The sequence below is a fragment of the Macaca fascicularis genome, chromosome 8, assembly GCF_037993035.2.
Source record: "Macaca fascicularis isolate 582-1 chromosome 8, T2T-MFA8v1.1".
Classification (NCBI taxonomy): domain Eukaryota; kingdom Metazoa; phylum Chordata; class Mammalia; order Primates; family Cercopithecidae; genus Macaca; species Macaca fascicularis.
In genome coordinates, this window is record NC_088382.1 from 152,728,522 (window position 1) to 152,745,582 (window position 17,061).

Consider the following 17,061-nt stretch of genomic DNA (forward strand, 5'->3'; position numbering starts at 1 on the left):
CCTCGAAGCAAACTGCAGAAGCCTTTTCCCTTAGCCTTGAAATAGACTCCTCATCCCTCCCTTTCTCACCGTAAATAACCCCTCCCATTTCTCTAACGGTCCATTAGTATCTAATTATGTGCCTTCTTAGAAGTGCCGCAGGCTAATCTTGAGACAGACAGGCCAAGCCTGGAGACCCAGCTGCAAAATTCCGGAGATGACTTCAAAGCGGGTAATTAACAGCCCGGCCATAGTTGCGATGATGCCAGCCCACGTTCTAGGTGGACTGAGACCCAAGACTGCCACCAGGACAGGACACACAGGCGCTGTGCTCAGCATGATTCCTGCATGCCTTCCATATCGAGCTTTCCATTTGTGAACGCTTGCCTTTCCCCCCACGTTTGAAGTGGTTGCTCTGGGTCAGAATCCAGCTACTTCCTTTCACTAGTCTTGGCTAATGAAACCTCTTCCTTTCTACCGGCGCCTGCTGTTGTTAATCAGACTCTGCCAGCAGAGAACCCCTGAACCTGTGGCGGCTCCAAGCCCACCAGTAAAGAGCCCTTTCCTGAGGACAAAATACACGTGAATGAACAGGGGACAGGGGATGTTACAGCGGCCGCACCCAGCGTCGTAGGAAGCCCCAGGCATTAGGGTCCAGCAGTGCACTAGTCAGCTCTGGCCACCATAACAAACACCACAACTGGGGGCTTAAGCTACAGGAATGGATTCTCTCGTCCTGGAGGCTGGAGGTCCAAGATCAAGGTGTCAGCAGGGCTGGCTCCCCGTGAGGCCCCTCTCCTTGGCGTGCAGATGGCATCTGCACCCTGCATTCTCACAGTTGCCCTCTGTGTGTGTCTGAGTCCTCATCTCCTCTTATAAGGACACCAGGCATGCTGGACGAGGGCCCACCCTAATGACCCCATTCTACCGTAATCACCTTAAGGACCCTGTTTTCAAATGCGATCACATTCTGAGATAGTGGGGGTGAGGGCTCAACTTATGAATTTGAGGGGGGCACGGTTCAGCCATAACAAGTGCCCATGGGCTTTCTCCAGCTGCTATATATATATTTTTTTTTTCTTTTTTTCTTTTTTTTGAGATGGAATCTCACCCTATCACCCAGGCTGGAGTGCAGTGATGCTATCTCAGCTCACTGCAACCTCCACTTCCTGGGTTCAAGCTATTCTCCTGCCCCAGCCTCCGGAGTAGCTGAGATTACAGGCATGCACCACCACAACCAGCTAATTATTTTATCTTTAGTAGAGACGGGGTTTCACCATGTTGGCCAGGCTGGTCTCAAACTCCAGACCTCGTGATCCACCCGCCTCAGCCTCCCAAAGTGCTGAGATTACAGGTGTGAGCCACCGCGCCCAGCCTCAGTTGCCCTGTGTTTTTATGTATTATTTTATTTCTTCTCCTCTCACTCCTCCTCTACCTTATTATTTTATACAAATTACTAAATCTGTTGTAAATTAACAGACTTAGTATTTATGTTACAAAGTATTCTTTTTTTTTTTTTTTTTTTTTTTTTTTTTTTGAGACGGAGTCTGGCTCTGTCGCCCAGGCTGGAGTGCAGTGGCTGGATCTCAGCTCACTGCAAGCTCCGCCTCCCGGGTTTGCGCCATTCTCCTGCCTCAGCCTCCTGAGTAGCTGGGACTACAGGCGCCCGCCACCTCGCCCAGCTATTTTTTTGTATTTTTTTTTTTAGTAGAGACGGGGTTTCACTGTGTTAGCCAGGATGGTCTCGATCTCCTGACCTCGTGATCCGCCCGTCTCGGCCTCCCAAAGTGCTGGGATTACAGGCTTGAGCCACCGCGCCCGGCCTGTTACAAAGTATTCTAACAGGATTGGCTGGCTTCCCAGAGCACACACTTTCACCCAGAGAGAGATGTGTATTGATCAGAGTGTGGTGGGGAAAGGAAGGTCGCTTGTTTTCACACGGGATGGAATAAAGGGTGGAATATAGACTCAGGAGGCAGCACGACTGGTGGAAGACCCAGCAGCATGGATGTCAGGGAAGCTGTCCCCACACTGAGGACAAAATACACGTGAATGAACAGGGGACAGGGGATGTTACAGCGGCCACACCAAAGTCAACACAGTGAGAAGACTTGATGGTGGACATGTCAGCTTGAAGCACCCAAGAAGAGGTCTCAAACATTCTCCTGGCAGCAGTGGTCAGAGGGCTATGGGTTAGAGGGGAGGGATGAGTGGGTGGAGCAAGGGGATTTTTAGGGCCCTGAAACGATTCTGCAACATTGTAATGGTGGACACATGATGTTATGGATTTGTCAAAACCCGCAGAATATACAACACAAAGAGTGAGCCCTGATGTAAGCTATAAACTTGTGTTAGTAACCACGTGTCAATATTGGTTTTTCCATTGTACCACGTGAATGCAGGGTGTTAGTAACAGGAGAAATGTGAGAGACAGGAGGATACATGGGCACCCTCTGTACTATCTTCTCAATTTTCTATAAAGCTAAAACTGCTCAAAGAAATAGAGTCTATTGATAAATAAATAAGTTTTCCTGGAAGCTGCTGCAATCCCCAAGGTCCCCAAACAGCTTCCACCTACTGTCACTCTCTACAGCAACGAGCATCTCCACGAGCTCGCAGGAGGATCTCTGTGCCGTCTACACACGCGCCCGGCTTCAGCCATCACCGGAAAGGAGGGCCTCTGCTTAATCTTCCAAGTTCTACGTGAGTTTCCCTTGGAAAACTCTAATTCAGAGCCACACGGGAGGGAGTCTGGTGGTTCTTCAGAAGAGGGTGTGCTGGGTTCAAGGCTACAACAGAAAATCCAGCACCATCCACCCCAAAGTCAACACAGCATCTAACACAACCTCCCCTCACATTTACCTTCTGAAAAGGATGTGACATCCCCACGCTTCCTCCTGACATCACAGTTGGCAGCAATTCCTCTCAGCTTTTATTTATGTGAAAAATGCCTTTATTTTGCCCTAATTTGTGAGGGAAATTGTGCATAGTGTCAGAGTCCAAGCTGGCAATTTGATTTCTTACCAGTGTCTGCTTCTGGCTTCCAAAGTTCCTGTTTGAGAAGACAGCCGTCATTCTGGGGGTTCCTGTTTGAGAAGACAGTCATCATCCTCGGGGTTCCTGTTTGAGAAGACAGTCATCATCCTCGGGGTTCCTGTTTGAGAAGACAGTCATCATCCTCGGGGTTCCTGTTTGAGAAGACAGCTGTCATCCTCGGGGTTCCTGTTTGAGGAGACAGCCATCATTCTGGGGGTTCCTGTTTGAGGAGACAGCCGTCATCCTCAGGGTTCCTGTTTGAGGAGACAGCCATCATTCTGGGGGTGCCTGTTTGAGAAGACAGCCGTCATTCTCATGGTTCCTATTTGAGGAGACAGCCGTCATCCTTGAGGTTCCTGTTTGAGGAGACAGCCGTCATTCTCTTGGTTCCTATTAGAGGAGACAGCTGTCATTCTCGTGGTTCCTGTTTGAGGAGACAGCCGTCATCCTTGGGGTTCCTGTTTAAGGAGACAGCCGTCGTTCTCGGGGTTCCTATTTGAGGAGACAGCCGTCGTTCTCAGGGTTCCTGTTTGAGGAGACAGCCGTCATTCTCTTGGTTCCTATTAGAGGAGACAGCTGTCATTCTCGTGGTTCCTGTTTGAGGAGACAGCCGTCGTTCTCAGGGTTCCTGTTTGAGGAGACAGCCGTCATTCTCTTGGTTCCTATTAGAGGAGACAGCTGTCATTCTCGTGGTTCCTGTTTGAGGAGACAGCCGTCGTTCTCAGGGTTCCTGTTTAAGGAGACAGCCGTCGTTCTCGGGGTTCCCTAGTGCTAAGGTGTTTTTTTTTCTCCTGGCTACATCTAACAGTTTTCTCTTTTCCTTTAGTTTCAGCAGTTTGACTACGATGTGACTAAGTATGGCTTTCTTCAGCTTTATACTTCATGGAGTTCAATAAGCCTATTGAATCTGTGGGTTAATGCCTCTTATCAGTTTTGGAAAATTGGCTACTATACATAAAAATAATATTGCTCCTATCCCATTCTCACCCTTCTCCTGGGATTCCAATATACATGTTAGACAGTTGGATCAGTACCATATGGCCCTCTCCTCTGTGTGTGTGTGTGTGTGTGTGTGTGTGTGTGTGTATGTGTACTTTTAATTCTATTTTGTCTCTGTGCTTTATTTTGGATAATTTCTTTTTTTTTTTTTTTTGAGAGGGAGTCTGGCTTTGTTGCCCAGGCTGGAGTGCAGTGGCCGGATCTCAGCTCACTGCAAGCTCCGCCTCCCGGGTTTACGCCATTCTCCTGCCTCAGCCTCCCGAGTAGCTGGGACTACAGGCGCCCGCCACCTCACCCGGCTAGTTTTTTTTTTGTATTTTTTAGTAGAGATGGGGTTTCACCATGTTAGCCAGGATGGTCTTGATCTCCTGACCTCGTGATCCGCCCGTCTCGGCCTCCCAAAGTGCTGGGATTACAGGCTTGAGCCACCGCGCCCGGCCATATTTTGGATAATTTCTATGGACCTGTCTGAAATTTTATTAATCTTTTTTGCTACTGTATGTTTGGTCTGCTCTTAAGCCCATCCAATGAGTTCTTAATTTCAGGTATTATATTAATTGGTTAATATAATAATAAAAACTTATTTTTATTATTTATTTTTAATAACAGATAAGCACTTATTTTCATAGCTTCCATCTCTCTGTTGAAATTCTCCATCTTTTCATCCATTTTGTTCATCCTTTCCTCCATCTTATTTCATGTATTTACAACAGTATTGTAAAGCACTTGTCTGCTAATTCTTTCATCTGGGTTATCTGTGTGTCTGCTTCTATTGCATAGCTTATCTCTTGGTTGAAAATCACACTCTCGGCCGGGCGCGGTGGCTCAAGCCTGTAATCCCAGCACTTTGGGAGGCCGAGATGGGCGGATCACAAGGTCAGGAGATCGAGACCATCCTGGCTAACATGGTGAAACCCCGTCTCTACTAAAAAAAATACAAAAAACTAGCCGGGCAAGGTGGCGGGCGCCTGTAGTCCCAGCTACTCAGGAGGTTGAGGCAGGAGAATGGCGTGAACCTGGGAGGCAGAGCTTGCAGTGAGCTGAGATCCGGCCACTGCATTCCAGCCTGGGCGACAGAGCGAGACTCCGTCTCAAATTAAAAAAAAAAGGAAGAAAATCACACTCTCCTGTAATTCTTATAATTTTTGGTAGTGTACTAGAAATTATATGCAAAAGAACCAAGAAACATCAGTCTCTCCCTGCAGATAGAGCTCTGCCAATGACTAACCCGCCCTCAGCACCATTCAGCTCCACTGCGAGGAAGGGCCTCCCGAGACTGGCAGTTCCTTCAGATTTGCACCCATCACTTTCCAATGCATTTGAAAGCAGTGATAATTTTTGTACATAATTCCATTTCTTTCTCATTGTTGAGATAGAAAGGATGGCTTCACACTCTTTCCTCATGCTAACTGGAAGTGAAACTCTTGTCTTTTTGCATTACAAAATCTGGGAGTTATTTGTCATTATGACCCATTTTTTCATTTACATTATTCATCTGTGGATCTTTTTTCCTTATTCAGTCTTACCAGATATTTGTCTAATTTTTGTTCCTTCGAAGACACAGTCATAGCCATGTGATTTTACCTTGGTTTTCTGTTTTGTTAATAGGCATTCTCAGTCCTGTCTCTTTTCTTCAGTTGAGTTTCAAAATGCGGAGATTGGACCCTGAGCTTGCTAACTTCAGGCTTCCCACCGGTTTCCCCCAATAACTCCAGCATTGATTCCCTAAGAAAAAAGTCTCCCTCCTACTCACTAAATATCACTCTAATGGCTGAGAAAATTATTAATTCAAAAATAAGGCCAGGCATGGTGGCTCATGCCTGTAATCCCAGCACTTTGGTAGGCTGAGGAGGGTGGATCATTTGAGGCCAGGGGTTCGAGACCAGCCTGGGCAACATGATGAAACCTCGTCTCTACTAAAAATACAAAAGTAGCCAGGCGTGATGGTGCACAACTGTACTCTCAGCTACTTGGGAAGCTGAGGCAGGAGAATCACTTGAGCTCGGGGGACAGAAGTTGCAGTGAGCCAAGATTGCACCACTGCACTCCAGCCTGGGCAAGAGAACAAGACTCCATCTTAAAAAAAAAATTGACCTTTCTTATTTCCCAATGCAAATATGTACAGTTAGATTTTTTTTCTCAGGTACAGCTTTTGCTGCAGCCCAATAGTTTTGATAGTAGTATCTTAGTTTTAATCATTTCTAGGTATTTTAATTTCCAATATGACTTCTTCTTTAACTGTGGTTTATTAGAATAGTGGTTTTCAATCTTTTAATATGTGTGACTATGTCACTGATGCTTTTGTTAAGAACTTCTGTGCTGGGTCAGAGAATATTGTCAGCGTGGTAAATGTGCCAGTTTGAAAATGATAACAAAATCCTTGCTCACTGTTGCCTTGAAAAAAAAGAAAATAATAACAATCTGTACATTTAGAACAAAATGAAAGTACTGGGCTCTCTGGTTCAAGGGCTCCCTGGTGGCTGTGTGTTTGACTGATTTTGCAGCATTAACAAGAAGGGCTGTGCACCGTGGGGAGACCATTCAGGTCTAAACCTGATGTTTACTGACGTCACTAAACCGAAAGTCAGAAACGGAACACAATCGCACACACCTGTCCATCTAAGGAGAGCACCTGATGAATTGCTCAGGCATGGGGAGTGAGGAGCCAGAGTGTGAGGCCCCCACTGCTGACCCAGCTCTCTCTGCACCCTCATGCCTCTTTGGGGTGCTGCTGTCGTTCCTCCTGGAAGCCCTGTCAGCAGCAGAGAGGGGTCTCGCTGGGGACACCCAGACACCAGTCCCCAGATTAAGACAGGGCAAGGAGACGACCTGTTCGCAGGGAGAGCTGTGCATGGAGCCCCCAAGGCAGGGCCAGGAACTGGAGCATGAAAGAAGCCAAGGCACCAAAACTATGAACAGTCAAAAGGGCTAAAGCTCCACGGCCCTAAGAATTGACGCTCAAACCAGGGTTCCACATGGCAAGGGGAGGAGAAAGGCAAGCAAGTTACGACCTGAGCAGAGCCACGAGGGGCAACAAGAAACCTGCCAGGCCCCACACGTGTGCCTGGGGGCAAATGGTTAGGATCTGAGCTTCCCAACAGCCAAGGTGAAAAGGAAAAAGAGTCAGAGGTATAAGTGTAGCGGGAGCACAGTCATCTTCAGTTCAACAATTCAGCCTAGCATTCCATAGCAAGAGTGCAGGGACGGAGACTGTGGGACTCATTCAGGACACCTCTCGGGGAGGCCTCTGGACATCGCTCCAAGATTCCCTCACTGGAAAAATTCCACAGTGTGTTTCTGTCCATGCCTATGCCAGGGTTGGCGCACATACCCACACAGCAGCTTCCTGGCACCCAGCTCTCGGACGGTGAATACAATAAGGGCAGGAAGGAAGGTCATCCACTTCATCTAAACAGGAAGCTCTCACATTTTCCTGATTGAGATCTATACTTTAAAAAGTTAAATAAATATATACACACCCAAAACACTGACACAGAAAACATTCACAGAACTTATTTACATACATTTATAACTGATCAACATATTTATAACAAAACATAAATATAAAATATGAAATAAAATATGAAACACTTACAATATATATTTGTATATCTAAAACATTATATACACATATATACACAAGCAAAAATATATAAACATAAATAAAACACTTTTTTATTTAATTACTTTCTTCATTAAAATATATGTGTCCTAATTGTGCATAATGTACCCTGATCTTTGTTATTCAGTTAAATTCTATTCTTTCATCTTCTAGAACATACAAACATGGTTCCTATTCGCCAGCTGGGTTTTATGACCCGGGTTCCTTGGACAGTGCTGCTCCCGGCTCCGCTCAGAAGCAGAGTGCAGGCCGAGGCTCCGCGCGGCTGCGCCGGGCTTGAATTCAGCCCTCTACCTATTACCTGGGTGATCCTGAATCAGGGCACCAACCATCCGGGTTTGCCCAGCACTGAGGGCTTCCCAGGTCGCAGGATTTTGGTGCTAAAATTGGGACATTGGTCCCCCATCAGGAAGCCATCTCCTCAGGTCTCTGTTCCATTTTATTATTTTTAGAATTGGACTCATCATGGTACCCACCTCCTAGGATTGAAGTCAGGCCAGAAATGAAGAATATTGATAGAATAAACACTCAGCAAATGTCACTGGGGCCTGTGGGCTGTGCTCCTACAGGCCTCTCTGCTGCCAGAGGGACACTGGCTCACACACCTGGACAGGTGTTGGAGTCTGGGGCCAGGGGACGGGGGCTCCTGACAGAGACCACCAGGAACAAGCAAGCCCTTAACGAGGTGGCCCTGCCTCTCCAGGGCAACTGCGGGACCAAGTCAGGGAACCGTGGAGGCAAAGACCCCAGAGCCGTGCCCCTCCCTCACAGCCACATCTTTGCTCTGGGCTGTTTTGAAGCCTGTCCACGAACTATGCTCATTCCAGGGGTGCCCCCAGGAACAGCAACAGCCTGTGCCTTCCGGAGAGCTGGAGTGATCCGTGATGGGGACAACTGCATGACCCAGCAAAGTATCCTGGGAACACCAGGCCTGCACCCGCCGCCCTGCTGACCACAGGCTGACTGACCCTTTCCCATCCCTGGCTACTCCCCGCCACCTCCAGGGGCTGCTGTGTCTGGGAGTTAATTCACCAAGGAGAGAAAAAACGAGGCCAGGAGCACAGCTGGATGCAGTACCGAGGAACTTGGTCAGCCCTGAGGAGGGCCAGTGCCTTCTCATGGGCACTAAAAGCTGTGCGGCTCTGAGCACGGCCCTCTTGGCCGTGGCTGCTCCAACATCCCACCACCAGCCGCAGGCTCAGATGAGTATCTACAGACCCCTCAGCCACTTCCTTTGAGAACTGTGTATTCTTTCCAGCCTCTGACCTCCAACTGCCACCTGGACTCCTTTATTGCACGTGCCTCCAATGCCACTGTTCTTTTGATTGTTCTTTTTGATTTTTGACTTTGCAGATTTCACAGTGCCAGATTCATTCAAATCAATCACAGTGTGAATGGCAAATGAAAAAATGCACATGATAAACAAAGGGGATACGGCCCCTCCCCTCCAAACGACTTCCATCCCGTGCCCTCTAAACCCACCCCCAAAACAGCCCCGACCGACACACAGGCAGAAAGGGCTAGAGCATCAGAGGACAAAGGGAGCAGAGGACGCTGAGCCTGGTCAGGCAGGGGTCAGAGGGCAGGGCCCATCTGGGGCATCCCTAGAGCATGCACCAGGGGAAACAGGAACGGGACAGTCCTGCTGGGTGGGCCACTGCGTGGACGAAGGGGAAATGGCGCCACCTGCCTGCACACTCACTCTTGGGCCGGGTCGGCACCTTCTCTCCCAGCAGCTGTCACCCGAAGCCACAGCAGGGGAGGGGTTTGCTGGGCTGCAGTGCAGGAGAGGATGCCAGGCCCCTGGAGGTGGTGGGCAGCAGTCACGCTGGGGCCAGGGGCAGCCCTTCCCAACCACCTTATGGGTAGCAGTTACCCCTTTCTTCTTTCTGCCACTTACTTCCTGCAAGACCCCTTAGGGCAGGTGACTGGGCCGGTTCACTGCTGCAGACCCAGGGTCCAGCCCTGCCTTGTCATCACACATGCTCAAAAGGATGTGATTCAGGAAATGAAGGCAGGAAGGAGAAAAGAGTGAACCTGACACAGAGTGAAAACTGTGTGACCACCCGGGCTGGAGGGGAGAGCCTGGGGCTACCCCTTAGTGAGACAGCTTCAGGACACTGAGGTCCCAGGGAGGGGCTCCGTGGAGGAAAGTGGGTCGGTGGTCCTCCAGACTGAGGACAGCATTTCCTGACGTCGCTTGGGTCCAGCAGGGCCCTGTGCCCCCTGGTGAGGTGGGGGAGGGTGTGACAGTGCCTCTGGAGGGGAGAGCTGGGTGCCCACCAACCGCGATGTCCACGCTGTTGGGTTCCAGTGGCCCAGTGAGAACATGGGTCAACTCCCTTGGCTCCTGGGGATAAAAAAATAAACAACAACAACAACAGAATAAACGACAGGACAAAGGGAAGACTCCGTGTAGGAGGCAGATGAGTTTAGTGGGGAGGGGGCAGGTCTGCGCTGTGACGGGGCGGCCTAACACTCTGCATCCAGGACCTACATGGGTCCGGGCAGATGCTGCAAAATAAATTGGAACCACAGCCTCCGAGGGGCCCAGGGACGCTTAAGCACCCGGACAGACCCGGCTGGGCCCCAGCCTCACCTGTGAGAGGTGGAAGTGTGGGAGGACAGAGCTGGGAGGCAGCCTGCGCAGGAGCCGTTTTTCCAGGGCACCAGTCTTCAAAGGCCCGGACTCAGCCCCCTGCAGGTCCCAGAAACTTAGCAAGGGTTCTGGAGCAGCAGCCTCCAACCCCTGCGGCAGCTCCAGGCTCCTGTAAGGCTAAGCCCTGCTTTTCTCTGAGCCACTGAACGCGCCCGAGGGGCCCCTGGAGGCGTCTGCCCTTCTCCTCCCTTCTCCCCTCCTCCCAGGCCACCTCTGCCGGGGAAAGCCTCCAAGCACTCTAGAAAGAACGAAGATTCTGTGCCTGTGGCCTAACCATCCCCGCCGACCTCATTTGCCCTTCCTGGATCTATGCTCCTTCCTGGATCTGCCTGGCCGGCTCCAGGCCGCCCTGCCCTGGCCGCCTCCCGTTCCATCTCAGGTTGTCCAAACCTCACCTGCGCCCCAGGGTCCCTACTCCGCCTCCTCCCTCTTCCTCCTCCTCCGCCTTGAAGCCTCCTCCCTCCCCCGTCCGCGGCCAAATCCAGACCACTCCCGCCCCACCCCAGGGAAAGGGTCGTCCCGCCCTCCGCGCCCTCTGGGTCTCCCTCAGCCTCCGTGGGTCCCCGAGTCAGGAACCAAATCTGGCCCGACGTTCCCTACGGCGTGGAGCCCAGGGTCTGTGATTGGGGTTGAGGCTGGCCTTGGGGGGACCTGCAGGCGTCCCCCTCTCCCGGGTCTCGGGCTATTTTCCCCAGGAGGCGGCTGCAGGCAGACGCTGAGGCCCTCGGAACCCCGGAGCCGCCCCAGTGCAAGAGACCAGAGGAGGGGCTGGCCGGTCCAGCCCCTCGGTCCCAGGGCTGACTCCTCCTCCAGGGCGCAGATCCCCGCAGCCCGGCAGGAGAGAAGGTGCCTGGAGAGGGGTCCGGACTGTGGGCCGGGGGCTGGGATGAGGGTCGGGTGAGAATGGGGCTCCGAGGAGTTTAGACAGAGAGATTGGAAGGGGGACCAAAGGCAGAGGGCCCAGGGAGAGGGGATGCGGGGAAGGGAGGAGAGCGAGCGCGGGAGCAGGACGCTGGGGGTCGGGGACGCCCTCGGTGAAGCCCCGCCAAGGAGTGCAGGAGGTTGGGGGTGGGGGGCGTCCTGGGTGAAGCCGAGTCCAGGAGCGCAGGAGGCTGGGGTGGGATGGGGGCTGCGCCCTGAGTGAAGCCCGGTTAGGGAGCAGGAAGCTGGGGAGGGGGCTCTCTGGGCGAAGTCCCCCGCAACACCCACCTCACCCCACTCAGGCTGAGCCCTCTGGCGTCATGGAGGGGCTCGTCCTAGCCCTGTGTGCCCTCCCGCTGGCTGCCGCGTCTGCTGTCTGCGCCACGATGCCAGGTAAGGAGCGGCCCTGACAGGGCTCGGGGCATCAGGGCTGGGGCTGGGTCTGGGGACCCTGGTCCACCGCGGCCCGCTTGCTGCCCACAGCTCGGAACCTGAGCTGCTACCAGTGCTTCAAGGTGAGCAGCTGGAGGCAGTGCCCGCCCACCGCGTGCAGCCCGCTGGACCAAGTCTGCATCTCCAACGAGGTGGTCGTCTCTTTTGGTGAGTCCCCCCTGGGGCAGAGGGCAGTTGCCGGGTGCCCCGCCTCTCAGCAACTCAGCTGATGCGTCCTCCAGGACCTGGGGACGTGTGGGTCCGACAGTGCCTCCTGCTCTCTCTCCCGCGCTGGGTTTGGGCGAGCATCCCAGAGTGTGAATTTTGACTTTTCTTTTTCTCCTCCATTTGAGGTGTCTCTAGGAACTGTCAGCAGGACAAAGGCTCTGATGTCACTGAATTTACGAAGACAGCAGAACACACAGGGGTGGGGAAGAGGCAGCTGTTCGGGTGGATGGGTTATCCGCCCTTCCTGGCACAGCCCTACAGCCCAGCATGGGGCAGGCTGCACTGGAATCTAATACACTGTATGACAGTGTCATAGAGTATAACACAACGTAATGAATATAACGTGTATACTGCAACTTAATATAATACGATACAATACAACATAATATAATAAAATAGAATGCAACACAACACGCCATAACACACTATGACACATAAAGGAGATTCCACCCAAGCTCTTTTCTCCACCATTTGGATTTTGAGTGTTGTACATCCCTTCAGGGGTTCCGTGGTTGTTGACAGACACGTGTCCATCAGAAAGTCTCTGCCGTGTCTTTAAGTGAGCAGCAGAGCAAGGAGCCCAGGGCTGGGCACCCAGCCCAGCAGGTTTTCTGTGATGGGCAGTCCCTTTCCACTGCTCTGAGTCACCCCTTCTCCCCACGACGCACACGCCCCCGGGCTGGCAGGGGTGGTCCAGGCTGTGCCTGGCTTCCAGGGAAAGCCCCTTACAGCCAGTTGCCCTGGAGTCTGTATTTGCTGTGCTGCGGGGCGGAGGTGGCCTGGGCAGCCAGGGTCCCCAGCTCTGCAGCGCCTTGCCCAGGAAAGGACAGGAGACGGTGGTCTCTTGGTCCCCCTCGTAGGGCCAGATTCCTTGCTCTAGTTCTTCTGGGTCCCGGCTGCCCCTTTGGAAAGCATCCTTGCATTTTCCTGATAACTGTGGATACTTCCTTGCTGGGGGCTCTGGGGCCACCTGCCTCTCCTCTTTTCTGCAGAATGGAGCGTACACACCCTGCTCAGCAAACGCTGTGCTCCCAGATGTCCCAACACCAACACGAAGTTCGAATGGACGCCAGCCCCCACGGTGCAAGGCGTGATAACTAGGCGCTGCTGTTCCGGGGCTCTCTGCAACAGGGCACCAACCCCACAGGAGGGGCGCTGGGCCCTGCAAGGGGGGCTCCTGCTCCAGGTGGGCCTCGGCCTCCTCAGGGCCCTGTTGTGAGGGCCCTCCCTCTACACCCCCTCCTGGCCCTGCTGGCCCGTCCTGTCTCCTGCCTCCCACTACCATCCTGTGTCCGCCCCTTCCGGGACACTGGGGGGGACCCTCCCTCTCTGAGGTGGTGGGGAAGGTGCCATTGCCTCCACCCTGGATCTAGCCACCTCGCTTCTCCCCCACAGGGGCCCCTTTGCTGGGGAACCCTGTGGATTCAGCAACTGCTCCTCCTGGGGAAGGACGGTGCCTCCGGTGTGGGTGGTGGGATGGACGGCGCCTCTGGTGTTGGGTGATGGGGAAGGACGGCGCCTCTGGTGTTGGGTGATGGGGAAGGACGGTGCCTCTGGTGTTGGGTGATGGGGAAGGACGGTACCTCTGGTGTTGGGTGATGGGGAAGGACGGCGCCTCTGGTGTTGGGTGATGGGGAAGGACGGTGCCTCTGGTGTTGGGTGATGGGGAAGGACGGTGTCTCTCGTGGACGATGGCCCCTTGCATGAGGCCCCTTGCCCTGAATGCTGTCCAGGACCCCTTGAGGGGCAGGAGAGCCCGGGTGCGGCCACAGCTGGGGCTCCCCCTCTGCCCAAGGGAAACCCAGGAAGGATAACACTGTGGGTGCCCCCACCCGTCCATTGGGACAATGACCTTCACCCTCTTGGAGATAATAAACTCTCATGCTCCATGGTGCTCATTCCTTCCTGCTCCTTCCCGTCCACCCACCCTGCCCAGTCCTCAGCAAAGGGCTCTGTGGGTTGGTACCGGCGGCCACTGGAGCAGCCAGATCTGCAAAAAACCTTCCAGCTGGGAGGTTGAGGATAGGGACTGTCCCTGCAGCCTAGGGCCCAGCAGTGGGTAAGCAGTATGTCACAGGCTCGGGGCTGGGATCCTAGAAGGGCTGGGGCCCCTGAGTGGAGGTGGGGATGAGCCTGGAGAAAGGGGTCTGTGGCATGTGACCAGGGTTGGGGTGCCCGTCTGAGCAGCCACAGTAGGATAACAGGAGGTCAGGACTGATGGACAGTGCCAGCAAGGGGAGGGTAGGAATGGGAGGGCTGCCAGGTGAGGCACGGGTAATGGGCAGCCTGGGGCAGAGGGGACCAATGCCGAGTTCAGGACTGGCCAGGCTAAGCAGGGCACCATGGGACATCCTGGAGCTGTCCTAGGGCAGGGGTGGCTGAGAAGGAGGCCTTCTGCATCGGGAAGGAGGTGACCTCACCAGGTAGCAAAGCCCCAGATGAAGGACAATGCTGGGTCTGCCGCCTGCTGCCCGAGGGCAGGTCTTCACAGCACCCCTGCAGCCTGCACCCCTGCGCCTGTGCACTGCACCCCCCGCTGTCCTCCAGCCAGTCAATGTTGCCCCTGTGGACCCAGGTGGCCATGGCAGCCCCCTCAGGTAGAGGCCCTGGATCCCCTGTCCTCGGCAGGCTGCAGGCTCTCCAGAGAAGGGTCCTCGGGTTCCCAGGCAGAGCAGGACCTGCTCCCCTCCTCTTGCGGTTATGAATTATCGGCTGAATTCCAACCCTGCTGGCTAGGGCAGATCCTCAGGGCAGGGCACCTGGTGCTCCTCGTAACGTCAGGAATCTGGCATCCGACGCCTTGGGGCAGCCAGCAAGACCAGTGCTGGGAGGAGATTCCCCAGGACCCTGGCCCGAAAGCTTCTGTTTTTCTGCACAGGAAGGCACTGGGAAGTGATCTGGCCGCAGTGAGAGTGGCGGTGCAGGTCTTCCCTGATGCATTTTCCCAGGAAATATGTGTGAATCTAATCTGGGCACCTGTGCTGGGGTCAGGGGCCTATGGCCCCCCTCCCCACAGCCACTGGACCAGCCACTCTTGTGCCTTTGAGAGCTGGGGGCTTTGGCCTCTCTGGACAGGAGGACGGGAACCACAATTCCTTCAGGGCGCCTGCTCAGCTGGAACTCAGAAACATTGCATAATACATTGATTTTTAAAAAATTATTATCTGAGACAAGGTCTTGCTCTGTGGCCCAGGTTGGAGTGCAGTGGCACAATCCTAGCTCAGTGCAGCCTTGATTTCCCAGGCTCAAACGATCCTCCCACATCACCCTCCTGAGTAGCTAGGACCACAGGCGCGTGCCACCACTCCAGCTCATTTTTATGTTTTGTGGAAACAGAGTCTCACTGTATTGCTCAGGCTGGTCTTGAACTCCTGGCCTCAAGTGATCCTTCTGCCTCGACCTCCCAAAATGCTGGGATTACAGGTGTGTGCCACCACAGTTTGTCTGAATAAATGGATTTTTTAAAAAGAGGATGAAGGAAGGAAAGATGAAGATGACTGAATGCTTCAGAGATTAATGAGAAAAGACTCCTCGAGTGGTAAATAAATGCTTGCTGAGGGTGAGCACATAAGACTGGGAAGTGGTCACAGAAGGGACAGTCAGGGTGGATGAGGAGGGCGGTGCATGCCTTCCCGCACCACTGCTTCTCTCCTGGCCCTCAGTTTCCCTGTCCTTCTGACCTGAGAAAATTCTGAGCCACTGTTCTAGTCTCTCCAGGGCAGTGGGGCCCCCCCTGTTACCTGGGGAACCTGAGCCATCTGTGTTCCCCACAGGCAGCGATCAGACCGGGGGCTGAGCCTCCAACAGGGGGACGGGGCAGGGCAGGGGACCTTGAGAACATGCAGGCAGGTGGCCCAGCACCACCTGTACAAGGGAGAGGTACGGGGCAGGCAGCCAGGCCGGCCAGGCAAACGCTCAGGAGTGTGCGGCAACGCATAAAAACCAAAGCAGCCAGAATCCATATTTTTCCATATCGTAAGAATAATGGCAGGCCAGGCACAGTGGTTCATGCCTGTGATCCCAGCATTTTGGGAAGCCGAGGTGGGCAGATCACCTGAGGTCAGGAGTTCGAGACCAGCCTGGCCAACATGGTGAAACACTGTCTCTACTAAAAATACAAAAATTAGTCAGGTGTGGTGTTGGGCACCTGTAATCCCAGCTACTCGGGGGGCTGAGGCAGGAGAATCGCTTGAACTGGGGAGACAGAAGTTGCAGTGGGCCAAGATCACGCCACCTCACTCTAGCCTGGGTGACAGAGAGAGACTCCATTTCAAAAAGAAGAATGGCAAAAAAAAAAAAAAAAAAATTCACTCTTTGTGCCTTAAAGTTCCGTGGGTTTTGATAAATGCACAGTGTCCGGTGCCATCGCTGCTGTGTCTAGTGGGATACTTTCACGGCTGGAGAGAAATCCCCTGTGCTCTCCCTCGTCATCCCTCCCTCCCCCTGAACCCCAGCAACCACTGATTCTTTCCCTGACTCCAGTTTTCCTTTTTCCAGAATGACCTGTGGTTGGAAACACACAGTGTGGAGCATTTTCAGATTAGCTTCTTTCACTTAGCGATGTGCGTTTACAGTTCCTCCATGTCTTCTCATGGCTAGTTACCTTATCTCTTTTTATCCCTGAATAATATTCCACCGTCTTCATGTAGCACTATTTGTTTATCCACTCACTTATCAAAAGACATCTTGTTGCTTCCAAGCATCGGCAATTATGAATGAAGCTACGGTAAACGTCCACATTCAGGTTCTTATGTGGACGTCAGTCTTCAGCCCCTCTGGTTAAATGCCACGGAGCACAATTGCCAGAGCTGCCGGGAAGCCTCTGTGTAGCTGTGTGAGAAACTTCACACCTGTGTTCCATGGCTGTTGCAGGAAGTCAGGGACCCCGAACGGAGGGACCGGCTGAAGCCATGGCAGAAGAACATAAATTGTGGAGATTTCATGGACATTTATCCCTTCCCCATAATCAATACTCTTGTGATTTCCTATGCCTGTCTTTAATCTCTTAATCCTGTCATCTTCATAAGCTGAGGATGAATGTCACCTGAGGAGCCTGTGATGACTGCGTTAACTGCACACATTGTAGAGCATGTGTATTTGAATAATACGAAATCTGGCACCTTAAGAACAGGATAACAGTGATGTTCAGGGAACAAGGGAGATAACCTTAAAGTCTGGCTGCCTG

General features: G+C 52.9%; 2 protein-coding genes across 4 annotated transcripts; one reads left to right on the plus strand and one right to left on the minus strand.

Moving 5' to 3' along the window:
• Nucleotides 1-2,300: 2,300 nt before the first annotated feature.
• LY6S (lymphocyte antigen 6 family member S) lies at nt 2,301-8,756 on the minus strand. The gene is given in 2 exon segments (XM_065518667.1): nt 2,301-3,855; nt 8,714-8,756. Coding segments are annotated over 2 exon segments (927 nt in total). The 3' UTR covers nt 2,301-2,971.
• A 2,355-nt stretch (nt 8,757-11,111) lies between these two features.
• Nucleotides 11,112-13,768, plus strand: LY6L (lymphocyte antigen 6 family member L). 3 transcript variants are annotated; one of them, XM_065519720.2, is made up of 4 exons: nt 11,112-11,192; nt 11,519-11,609; nt 11,700-11,816; nt 12,869-13,768. In XM_065519720.2, exons 2-4 carry the CDS (start codon nt 11,537-11,539, stop codon nt 13,093-13,095), a joined length of 417 nt encoding a protein of 138 aa, XP_065375792.1. In that variant the 5' UTR covers nt 11,112-11,192; nt 11,519-11,536; the 3' UTR covers nt 13,096-13,768. The 3 variants fall into 3 exon arrangements, with proteins under 3 accessions (XP_065375792.1, XP_005564260.1, XP_045254720.2); XM_005564203.5 differs by having other exon boundaries at nt 11,112-11,141; XM_045398785.2 differs by lacking the exon at nt 12,869-13,768 and adding an exon at nt 12,002-12,289 and having other exon boundaries at nt 11,112-11,141.
• Nucleotides 13,769-17,061: the final 3,293 nt, after the last annotated feature.